General features: G+C 43.1%; 1 protein-coding gene across 1 annotated transcript in view; it reads right to left on the bottom strand.

Annotated features, from left to right (window-relative positions):
• Positions 1–5524: 5524 nt before the first annotated feature.
• Positions 5525–12785, bottom strand: part of Exo1 (exonuclease 1) — a 26139-nt gene continuing 18878 nt past the window's right edge. Inside the window, exons 13-15 of the mRNA XM_021167047.2 lie at positions 10235–10336; positions 8792–8985; positions 5525–6388 (exon numbers count right to left, since the gene is read on the bottom strand). Coding sequence (XP_021022706.1) covers positions 6253–6388; positions 8792–8985; positions 10235–10336 — 432 coding nt within the window. The 3' untranslated portion in view covers positions 5525–6252. The remainder of the gene's footprint in view (positions 6389–8791; positions 8986–10234; positions 10337–12785) is intronic.

Genomic DNA, 12785 nt, shown 5'->3' with positions numbered 1-12785 from the left:
GTACACTGTAGCTGTCTTCAGATGCACCAGAAGAGGGTGTCAGATCTCATTATGGGTGATTGTGAGCCACCATGTGGTTGCTGGGATTTGAACTCAGGACCTTTGGAAGAGCAGTCAATGCTCTTAACCATTGAGCCATTTCGCCAGCCCCTGACCTTGCTTTTTGGCTTCTGTAGTTCCACTTCTGGTTAACTGTTCTTATTAACTTAATTATGTCAACCAAGAACATGGTTTTGTGCTTAAAAGCTCACTCTGAGAAAGGCTTGGGACTACATTGGTATCCTAAACACCCACCCAGTTCTTAGCTGCCTAATAAAGTCTTTCTATTGGTCTAAACCTATGTCCAAGCAGTCTTCTCTGGTGAATATCCCAGGACACCATGTGATGTGTATGATGTTTGAATGTAGGAGAGGTGGTTGGGTCACTGCAACTTTTAAAATAACCACAGGACTGGCCTTACCTTACTACTGTCTAGATAGATATAGCTGTATAGACAGGCCAAGTTCCCATGAGATGGTCATGTAAGGAAGCCCTGGGAAAATAATCCAGGGTTATTTGCTATGGTTGCCTATGGTCTGGCCTTCCTGCCTAGCCCGGCCCTCGGAAGCTCCATGGGCAGACTGTAGGGAGGGTGAGGAAAAGCTTCAGCCAGCCTGCATAGCTCATCGCCAGCAGGAAGTAGAGATTCAGATGCTGCAGCCCTGGGAAGGACCAGAGGTAAACTGGCTGCCCAGATGCTCTGGTCAATGACCTATCCTTTTCCCCTTGGGCTGAACTGGTTACTAGTGAGGCCAGGACAGTCTTTTTGTAGGGGATGAGGGAGAGCCCTGGGACTAAGTGGCCTCTGGTTAATCACTAACCTGCCTGGGCATGAGGCATTCATCTAAACTTTCTGGTCCAATAGATACCTCAGACTACCCGCAGTGGCCTCTCTTACCTCGATTCCCTCTTTCTCCCTTGCCCTGTTTCCTCTTTTTGAATCCCAGCATCCAGAGAGTTCTTCTGAGGTCTCTTTGTAGGCTTTCATCTTTAACCAGAGCAGCAGGCCCCGGGCTTGTGATTAATGGGCTCTGTGTGATTGCTTTGGGCTCAGTAGCTTCTAAGAATGGACACAGGTTTGGTAACTGCACCCTCTATAGAAACTGATCCCTGCAGCCTCTCTAGGAACTTAACAGATTTATAGTGTGGGCTACATGGAAAATGTGAAATTCTCTAGTACTCAAAAAATAAAAAGATACAAGTCAAATAGCTTTAGTACCATTTCTTATTTACCTCAATAGATCCAAATATAATATCAACATATCTATCTATCTATCTATCTATCTATCTATCTATCTATCTATCTATCTATCTATCTATCTATCTATCTATTTGAAGGCAACATCTTCCAGTAGGCTCACAGTCCATTTTGGTTCAGTTTCCACGTAGTAGCTGTGTTTAGTTGTACAGCTGGTGTTTTGTTTTTGTTTTGTTGAGAGAGGGTCTCCCTATATAGCTCTGGCTGTACTGGAATTCACTATGTAGACCAAGCTGGCCTTGAACTCAAGAGATCCACCTGCCTGTTTTGCAAGTGCTGTGATTAAAGGTGTATGCCATCACACCCAGAACACTACACATTTTTTTCTTTTTAGGAAATAAAACGACTTTTACAGTTTGTTTCTCATCTTGTATCTTTGAAACCCACTATATATTTTGCACTTTCCCTGTCTATCCCAGTCCAAACCATCTGTACTGCAACACTCCAGGGTCACTGGCAGTAAGGGCAGCCCAAGGGGAGGGCACTGTCTTCTCTCTGTCTGGAATTCTGGTTGGGAAAGTTCTTGGGTGTCCCTGGATCATGTTGGTGTTTAATTTATTTTTGATTTTACAGGAGCCCACAACTGAAAAACTCTGGCAAGTTTAAAGAGGCCAAAATGTTAAATCATTTTAAGTTGTAAAGACTATGGGACTTTTAGAGTTAATGTGAAATCTTGGGGACAAAGAAGAGAGGACTGTGGCTTAATAGTGAGGTATGTATGTCAAGTTGGCAAGGGGTCAATTGTGCTGGCTAGTGTAATGTCAAGTTGACACATGTTAAAAGTAATTTGAAAGGAGGGAACCTCAACTAAAAAGAAAATGCCTTCAAAAGATGCAAGATATTTTCTTAATTAGTGATGGATGAGGGAGGTACCCGCTCATTGTAGGTGGTGCCATTTCTAGGCTGGTGGCCAAGTTCCATAAGACATCAATAAAGCTAATCAAACCAAGGGAAGCATGCCAGTAAGCAACACCCCTCTATGGCCTCTGCATTAGCATTTGTCCTGTTTGAATTCCTTCCTTCAATGAGGAACTACAATTCCTCCACCTAACAAGCCAGTGTGCAATTTTGAGAGTTGGGGCTCAGCTAGTAAGCTAACTAGCCTGAAGTCACACAGGAAACCACATGGTAGAAGGCAAGGGCTCTCCTTTAGCTGGAGACTGTATGTATACTCTAGGGGCTGGGCAGTCCTTCTCTGCTGTTCCTATTCCTTTCCATCATCCTAGAAAGGGAGTTCAGGGTGTGTCCTTGGGCTGATCCAGACCTGGAGCTGTTATCTAGTCCAGCCACACCTATAACAGATTAGATGGATAAAACAGTGCTCTGAAGCCTTGAGATCTCTCGGCTTTTTAAATTTAGCTATTTAACTTTTTTCTTCCTTTGAGTTATTCTGTGGGCATGTGTGTGCACATGTATGCTGTGGTGCACGTATGGAGGTCAGAATACACCTTGCAGAATTCATTCCTCTGCCTTGTGGGTTTCCGAAATGCCTCTGTGGCAGGGGTCAGTAGCTGCAGAGCCGTCTCACAAGTCCAGTGTTCCATCTTTGACAGAGCTTGAGCATCTTCCATGGAGGCAAGTCCAAGCTTTTGATCTTGTAATGGGCCATTTGAAATCTACGAACTGGGCTGGAGAAATGGCTCTGAGGTTAAGAGCACTGACTGCTCTTCCAGAGGTCCTGAGTTCAATTCCCAGTGACCACATGGTGGCTCACAACCATCTGTAATGAGATCTGATGCCCTCTTCTGGTGTGTCTGAAGACAGCGACAGTGTACTCACATAAAATAAATAAAAAAATCTTAAAAAAAGAAAAACCGGGCGTGGCGGCAACGCCTTTAATCCCAGCACTCAGGAGGCAGAGGCAGGCAGATTTCTGAGTTCAAGGCCAGGCTGGTCTACAAAGTGAGTTCCAGAACAGCCAGGGCTTTACAGAGAAACCCTGTCTCGGGGGGTGGGGTGGTGGGGTGGGGGAAACAAAAACCAAAACAAAAAGAAAAAAAATCTCACAGTATTCGAGAGGCTTATAGTTTGTTAGGCTGCATTCATAGTTATCTTTAGTCACAGGCAGCCGGAGGGCTGCAGGTTGAAGGTATCTGATAGGCAATAAGGGACACACTCTTTCCTTGTGATTTTAACGAAGTCCCAGACCTTAGTAACCTCCCTCCCCATTAGCACAGCTGACTCCATGATGGAAATACCATTTAGGCTGTAAAACTCAGCACACAGACACCACCACCTCCCAAAACTAAAAAAACAAATGCCTAATCTACTAAAGTTCTTGTTAAGTTTCTAATGTACTAACCTTGTTTTTGGCTGCTGTAGTTCCACTTCTGGCTAACTGTTCTTGTTAATTGAATGTCACCCCAGAATATGTTTTCTTTTTCTCACCCCAAGAAAGGCTCAAGTGCTACACTGTGACCCTGAACATCCAGTGTAGACACTGGCTGGCTAATACTTTCTTTTGGCTTAAACCCTGAGTGGTCTTCTCTGGTCAGTTCTCCATTTTGATCCTCTCCACAGCCAGCACAGAATCTGTCATCTATAAGCTCCAAGCTTTTGATTGTAGCTGAGCACAGAACTGGTGAGTTCACAAGGATTTGTAATGGTAAAGCCTAGGGGCTTTGTTCAAATGACACCTGGGAAACCCAATGTGTGGAGTTGATGAGAGAATCATATTTAATTAGAGAACCCCAGCAAAGATATCTCCCCAGACCCCCAGGCCTTCTTTCTCTCCTTTGGTCATGCAATTAAAAAGGTAGATTCTCCCTAAATAGGCAGGATCTCAAAATCTGGCTTTAAACTCAGCATGTAAAAAGACCTTGAACTACTACTGCCTCTCCCTCCCAGGCTGGGATAACAAGTGCGTACCTCTATGTTTGGTTTATGTCGCAAGATGAAGATTATTGCTTATTATTGGAATTTGGGGACAAGGTTTTTCTGTTTAGCCCTGGCTGTCCTGGAACTCACTCTGTAGACCAGGATGGTTCAACTCAGAGAGCTTGCTTCTGCCTCCTGTTAGCTGGGATTAAAGGTGTGCACCACCAAGCTTGGTATGTAGGGAGATAGTTATTTTAATCCACGATAGTATAGTTATTTGCCAGACTTAGGAGCTGCATGCATGCCAAGCACTGTGAGAGGTCCCACGGATTGATTTTGGCTACTCTCTTTCTACCTTTATAAGCAGTTATAGCTTCTTAGGGAGAAAGGGAGGGAGGGAGAAAATAAACCCAAATAAAACTCAAGGCAAAGCTACAAGTGTGACCTGGGATGAAGAAAGATGGATAAGGGTTTGGTATTCTCACACTGGAACATAGTCCAGCCAGCAACTCCACGCTCTTCTGCCCACTCTCCTATAGTAGCTCAATGAAACTTCAAAATAAAGAATGGAGAAGGGAAGAGATACTGGCCACGCAACGCTTTCTCTCGTGACTTGATCTTGAGTCTATACTCCTGTGTCTGAACTTTCAAAATCTGACCTACCTGAATCTCCAGCCTTTTTCTTGTCCCTCCACAAATGACTTTAAAGACAAAGTAGTGAGATCCTGTCTCAAAACAAGAGTGGCAAACCTTATTATCCCATCAACCTGCTCATGTCCCTTGCTCAGTGTGGCCCAATCCCCACACCTGTTCTTGTGAGCAGGAACCAAACATAGACAAACATGGTCCAAAAGAAGCTACAAGGAGTCACATTCAGAGGGACTCTGGCTGGTCTCCATCCTTTGGACCGTACTGTCAATGGTGCAGTTCTCAAGTCCTACTGCTGTGATATGTGGTTGTCTGTGGCCTATCCTATGGTCTGTGGTCAGCTACTATGGAGCAATTTCTATTTGCAAACTATGAAGACTGTCATGGAAACTAGCTGTTAATGGGGCTTGTGTACTGCAGTGACTTGGAGATCTTGCTGTTTTTTTTTTTTAAAGATTTGAGAAAAAAAAAAAATAGCCTGTTTCTAGCCTTGCCCTCTACCCTTGGCTGACAGGAGCTTGCCTGTCTCTCCACGGATAGAAGCCATCCACAAGACCTGCTTGGCTGCTGCCAACAGAGAACCCACCCTTCCTTGACTGACACTCTTCCTTCTTGCTTGATGCTTCCCAGAAAAGCTGTATAGTGCATTTTACTGGATTCCTGACATTTCAGAGATGAATACCTGTAGATGGTGTCTCTGTCTGTCTGACCTGTGTGGTGACAGGACTGCTCACGGCGGGGTCAAATCTGAGCTTCAGATTAGGATTTTCCAAATAAATCTGTGTTTGCCCCTCCCCAACTCCCTTTTAAAGATTCTAAGTCTTGGACTCTCGTCTGTATCATAGATGGCTTCATCATGCCTTTCCTTCTGGTTGTTCAGATTGGTCCTAGTATGGCTGATTCCTTTCAAAACCTCTGCCTGGATCTTTGCAGAATATATTGATCACAGGCTCTGCAGCTTCAGCATCTTGCATAGACTAAGAAAATGCAAAGGAACTTTTGAGCCATACTTCAGAAGTGCATGGAGAAAACCAGGTAGCAGCTTTGAGACCTAGGCGTGTTAACAATCTTAAGCAGACAGCTCCTCCTACTGCCCCTTCCAATCCCAGCAACATTATTTTCAATTTACCCTTACAGGACTGACAGGAAAGGCAGCTGGAGTGATTGAAAGCTGGTGAGTCATCCGTTCTTGGGTCTAAGTGGCTGTAGGCACCTGTGGCTTTCTACTCACAATAGACTAGATGTTACATACATGGTAGAGTCCTTTAGATTGCTACTGATGTCAGAAGATTTGCCCAATTAGCGTTTAAACTTCCCAGAAATGTCAAAGACAGATTTATTCTTCTATTTAGCTTTCTATGAAAATATAAAAAGCTGAGCAAAAGAAAGTCACAAAGTTAATATAAAAAATGTAATCCATTTAAAAAATGGCATCGAGAGTAATACATCTCTCCAGTTGATAAGATTTTCCTGTAGGCAACGGTCTGCACTTAGTGAAATATTGCTCTCTGAGCACGTGCACACTCGGGCTTGTTAAAGATCTCATCTTCTGTCTCTGGAGTGAGTTGGATATTGTCCTTGACTGGAGACAGGGGCTTCTTACAAGAAGGAAGCTTTTCAGAATCTCTGCAAAGATATAACAAAGCAAAATTGATTCAGGCACTTGACTATTAAAGAAGCAGTAACCTGACAAAACAGGGTCCCAAAAACCCTTGACGGTGTAGTCTATGTCAGCTCCTACTGAGTACACTCAAAGCTTTATTCTGAGTTCTACCAATAGTTTAAACTTTTCTTCTTCGTGTCTCTTCTGGCTTCCAAAACCACCTTCACGTAGGTGCTAGTCAATAACACACACACACACACACACACACAGAGTAGCTGAACCAAGAATACAACAGAGTATATACATACATACACATACAGACATATTCTTTCTTTATTTAAAGGCAGGCTGACTTGGAACCAGCTATGTAGACCAGGTGGGCCTTAAACTCAGATTCTTCTGCCACTGCCTCCCAAGCGCTGGATAAAGGTGTGCATTTTAATAGTCTCCTTCAAGTTGGCTATGGATGAACACAGACAGAGCAAGCCTAACAACTGAAATGTATTTTTTTTTTTTTAAATCAAATGTCCTTCTGCTGGACCACTGCTCTACACACACACACTAAAATTCCTATTAGGAAAACAACACAGTAACATTTGGTTTCCTCTTAACAAGAATGAAGAACCGCTTAGCTATTTTTCCCAATAGATCTTTAAGAAGACCACTGCGACTGATTTCTTTTAACACCAGCTCTTGAAGGTCCCTCTCAGGAGCTTTGTAAGATCAAATTACTTTCATAATAGCTGGACTTTACCTTTCCCACCGAGCTAACATCTGTACCAATAAATGCCAAAGCAGAATCTGGTAAAAGCAGCCAGCAACTCAGTGTGAGGGCAGAGGCAGGAGGATTTCTGTGAGTTGAAGTTAGTCTATATAGTGAGTTCTAGGGCAGACAGAGCTATACTGTGAGATTCTGTCTCCAAAGAACAAAAACACAAAAGGAAAGCAATTTAGGCTGGGTATGGTGGTACACGCCTTTAATGCCACCACTTAGAAGGCAAAGGCAAGTGTTTCAGCCAGGCTCTCAGGTCTGCCTGCTTCCATCTCCCAATGCTGGGGTCACAGGTCAGGCAGCCACACCTGGGTTTTATTAGATGTTAGGGATTTACACACAGACCCTCATCCTCACAGAACAAGTGTTTGCAGCCAGAGCCACAGCCCCATAATTATGAACTTTCCACAAATCTAAACCTATTGGCACACTTCTAACATTCATATGATGTCTGTGCCATGGGACGTGTGTGGAAATCAAAGGATGACTTAAGTGAGTTGATTCTTCCCTCCCATCATATGGGCCTTGGGACCAAACTCAGATCAGTAGACTTGGAGGAAAGCATATTTGATGAGCTACCTCGATGGTGCCTTTAAATCAATCCATCAATCCATCCATCTATCAATCAATCAGTCTAATTTTTTTTTGGGACAGGATATATATGTCTGTCTGTCTGTCTATCTATCTATCTAGTTTTCTTTTGACAGGGTTTCTCTGAGTAGCTCTGCCTTCTGAGTGCAGGGATTAAAAGCATGCACAACAACTAGACAGTTTCTTTTAAACTCAGGTTAACCTTTTTTTTTTTTTTGAAGAAAAGGATTGTTTTATTTTTAGTTATGCTTGTGTCCATGAATGTGAGTCAGTGAGCCATCCAAAGTGCAGATAGGACGTTTGCAGTTAGTTACAGGAAGCTGTCTGTGAGTTATTGGATGTAAACACTGGGGAGCTGGGAACTGAACCCAGGTCTTCTGAAAGAGCAGAGAGCAAGTGTTCTTAAGGAAGCCACCACTTCAGCCTTTCTTAAGATTCTTAATGTATGCAACAAGCACTCTCTGTAACAAAGGAACCCTTTCTATAAGCACACTGTGATGGTTGACAAATGTTTGGCCCAGGAAGTGGCACTATTTGGGGGTGTGGCCTAGTTGGAGCAGGTGTGTCACTGTGAGTGTTGGCTTTAAGACCCTACTCCTAGCTGCCTGGAAGTCAGTCTTCCACTAGCAGCCTTCAGATGAAGATGTAGAACTCTCAGCTCCTCCTGCACCATGCCTGCCTGGATGCTGCCATGTTCCTGCCTTGATGATAATGGACTGAATCTCTCAGTCAGCCCCAATTAAATACTGTCCTTATAAGAGTTGCCTTGGCTATGGTGTCCAAACTAACATACACACATAGCTGCAGTACCTCCTTGTGTTAGGTTGCACAGTCAGTGCAGCACAGTTTACAGTTAAGTTTATCCCCTCTCAGCTCCTGCCTAACCCCTTTGCATTCCAGTCCTGAGCAAGGAGATGGAAAAGAACTCCTGCTCTGGAAAAGAAGCTCCAAGCTGGACTGGGAGCTGAAGGTGAGGGACAGGGACTGACCCTGATAGCAGACAGAGCCAGGTCAGGGCTGCAGAAGACAGCGTTCTGACTCAGAAAGGAACCAGGAAACTCACTTTTTAAACCCAAAGTTTTTCCAGAGCTCGCTGATCTTTGTCTGTAGGCCTGGCTTGTTCTCCACATCATGGTGATTTCTCTTCTGCATGCTTCCTGACTTCTTGCTCAGGCCACTGACCCTGGCAGGCACCAGGGGCTTGATCTTGGTTGTAGAAAAAGAGTCCATAGAACTAGACCTACAGAGCCCAGGAACCTGAAGATAAATTGGAATTTTTGTTACTTTATTTTGTTTGTTAGAGATGGGTGTGTGGGTCTCCCCAAATTCCCTGTGTTCTCAAAGAACTGCTTTTAACTTCTAGGTCTTCTTTATATACCAGAACAGGAAAAGAACCAACATGCAATGAAATAATTACCTAAAGATGTCTACTACAGAAACAATCAGGTTATTACTTTGTTTTCTTTGATCCCACTTAATGATACATCTTAGAGATTCTTGCATTCAACAGGAAACGGGATTGTATTTTGAGTAAGTCTGTTCTACCACTGTGTGAAGGTAGCATAGCTGACTTACATTTCTTGATATTTTTGTTTCTACTTGAGGGCTGACTTGTCTGTTATTTGTTTGTGATGGGGTCTCTCTATACAGTTGTGGCTGTCCTGGAATTCAGAGCACTTTCTGCCTCTGCCTCCCATGTGCTGGAATTAAAGGCATGTGCCGGCACACTTGGGCCTTTAAGGCTGATTTTTGTTCTGTGCATAGTAACACTTTTTCCCAGGCTAGAGAGGGAGGTATGTGGACAGGTCTTCCAAAAAAAAAACAAAAACAAAAACAAAAAACAAAAAAGTGATTAATCTGGCAGACTGAATATAAAAGTTGAAAAGTTAAACAGACAGAAGCCCACAGCTCTGCCTGGGTCCACGGTGTTTAGGTTTTTGGAAATACCAAGCAAATTATTCTCACCTTAGGAACAGCCAGTTCATGATTTCATTCTCAGAAATTAATTAAAAATCTCAGGATAAACAGTTATAAATTGGATTATGTAACATACCTAAAAAGTACTTGTTACTTACATACATGGAAAAAGTTCTTTAGGGAACAGAGAAAACAAATTCCAACTAATATGTCAAACATCCAGTTAAGCACAAATGCTGTCTGAAGATGTTTAAAAGCAGGCATTTAAAAAAAAAAAAAAAAAAAAAAAAAAAAAAAGAAGCTGGGTGGTGGTGATGCAGGCCTTTAATCCCAGCACTTGAGAGGCAGAGGCAAGTGGATTTCTGAGTTTGAGGACAGCCAGGGCTATACAGCGAAACCCTGTCTCGAAAAACAAAAGCAAGAAAACAAACAAAAAACACCCCCCCCAAAACAAACAAACAAACAAAAAAGATCAGAACACGGGTATTTTAATTTTCAAAGTTTGTGTATTTTTCCTTCTTTTGGGGGGGGGGGCAAAAATTACACACTACTTCTGAAATTTGAAAACAAAAAATTCCAAATGTTTTACCTTGTTCCGTCTAAGTACATCTTTCTTTGAAAAGTGAGGTAAGTGTTGCTTGGAGCTCTGTTCTCCTTGATTATTAAGTGACTTATCGTCACAATCCGATTCCTAGATTGCCCACAGGGAAAACAAAAATTTACTTGTATTTTTATGACAAAGCATCCAACACTCAACACAATATGCAAAATGAGAAACTCAGATAAATAACACAATTTTACAAATAGACATAAAAACACAGGTAAGAATAAAAGGCAGTGAATTAAAATGGAAAAGATCTTGTCAGTTTCAAAGTACCAAGACATTTTACCTGAAGAAATAGTGTGTAAAATATACACCTAAGGTTTTGAAACTTTTTTATCAGTCACTTCAGGAGCCTGTGAAATGCTGATGCTTTGCCCTAAACGGGATATCTTTCTCAGCCCCCAAGCCCTGTCAAGGGTCAGCAAACTCCTCAGAAGAGAGGCAGAAAGTAAGTGCTGGAGGGCTGTAGTGTGTGGGGGAGGTGCTGTGAAATGCTGCCTGGACATGACATGGCTGCTGCACCACAACTCACATAGCTGTGTAAACCCAAGGCAGCAAAAGTCCCACACAGCCATTTGTCATGATCCCCAGGCCCCACCCTTCCCTCTACTGCAGAGCTATTGGCAGGTGACAGCCTCTGGAGAGGGAGAATCATTCCTTGAGGTTGTGACACTTAAGAGTTTCCATGCTCCAGTGCATGGCCCACATCCATACTCATAAGAAGCACTAATTATACTTATCGGATTACAAAAAAAAGACATGGAGTTAGGAGTAGGGGCTGCTGGGGTGGGGCATAGAGTGAGACGAAGTTGGGGGGAGGGCAGGGAAGGGTCATATTTCATTATGTATATGAAATTCTCAATGACTAAAACAAATATGCTGAAGCAGGAGGGGCTGGGTTCTCCGGCCATCCTGACAACAACTCCCAGTCACTGACTACAGAAAGCCCAACCAGCACTGTTCTACCATCTTTTAGCTGAGCTGTAAAATGGTTGACACTGGAAACAAAAATGCGTCTTCCTTCCAGGTGGGCCCTACTCTGAGGTGCTGTGTCAAGTGCTCCAATTACTTTAGCAGTGACTTTGAGGGCTCCCTCTGCCTCAGTTCCATGCACAGACTCCCCATATAGTGAGATTTCTCTCAGTGTTTTCTCCCATACACCAAATAGGAAGGTCAGTAAGTGGGGACGGCACCTGGCATGTCTCTAAGGTTTCCTGTATTTCTCTTGGGATTCTCTACAGTGTATCAGGACTCAAGAGCAAGACGAGACTGCCTTGTATCTTACTGATTTCTCTGCTGTAGCTAACAATAGTGGTGTTAAGTGAATTCAGCTATTTTCTTTTTAGAGACAAGATCTCTCTTGCTCTATAGCCCTAAATGGTCAGGAACTCATTACCTAGACCAAGCGAGTCGCAAACTTAGAGCAACCTTCTCATCTTGCTTCCTAATGTCTGAGATTATGGGAATACACTGTAACACCCATCTTAAATGATTTATTTTTCAGACAGGATGTTGTTGTGTATCCCAGGTTGTGGACTAATTTGCAGCCCTCAAAATCTGAGACTAAATCGCTGCACCATGCATGCCCAACTGTCTGAAGAGTTTCTTACAAGAGGGTCACGAGGGAGACTCTGAGATTACTTAAGACCATGTTTGGTGAATGGTTGGCTCTAGTTGCTGCCTTTTAACAATGAACTTTTCAGGAAGGCTCTGATACTGACACTCTTCACAAGTACACAGTGAAAACTAAAATTCAAAACAAGGCCCAAAGACAGTAAAAGCAAATAAAAAGAGAGCAAAACTCAACAGTCCTGTGGTTTGGGCACATCGGTAAAGAGTGTTCCTAATCATCGGAATTCAATTGTTTAGAGCATTAAAGCATTCATCCTGGAGTTTACCATGCATGGTGGCTGGGAAAGAAAGTTACTATTTCTTTTCTTTTTTTAGTTTTGTGAGACAGGATCTTGCTACATAGCCCAGAAAGGCTTCAAATTCACAATCCTCCTGTCTCAGCCTCCCAAGTGCTAGAATTGCTGGCATGCATGCTCATACCTAGCTAGGTCCTGATCTCAATACTACCTCAGGGTAGAAGATATTCTTTCTTTCTTTCCTCTGTAGACCAGGCTGGCTGGTTTCAAACTCAGAGCTCCACCTGCCTTGGCCTCCCAAGTGCTAGATTGAATCCAACTGGGTTCTGAGTACTTTCAGGCTAGCTGGTAAAGTGAGTATTTTCTCAGGCTATATGGATTTATCACATGCCATTCAATATTTAATATTGTTGGGCATCAAGGTTTTGCCAAATATTGCTGTGAATTTACAACTTGTAGTTATACTGGAGTTTTAGACAGTTATAAGCTGCCACATGGATGCTAGAAATTGAATCCAGGTCATCTGGAAGAGCAGCCAGTGCTCTTAAATACTGAGCTATCTCTCCATCCCTGAACATGGGAGAATTTTGAATAAAAATTGAGGAGAACCAGCTCCTCTCTCTCTCTCTCTCTCTCTCTCTCTCTCTCTCTCTCTCTCTCTCTCTCTC

The sequence above is a fragment of the Mus caroli genome, chromosome 1 (assembly GCF_900094665.2).
Source record: "Mus caroli chromosome 1, CAROLI_EIJ_v1.1, whole genome shotgun sequence".
Taxonomy (NCBI): domain Eukaryota; kingdom Metazoa; phylum Chordata; class Mammalia; order Rodentia; family Muridae; genus Mus; species Mus caroli.
Note: the sequence above shows the minus strand (reverse complement) of the source record. Positions and strands in the feature narration are given on the sequence as shown.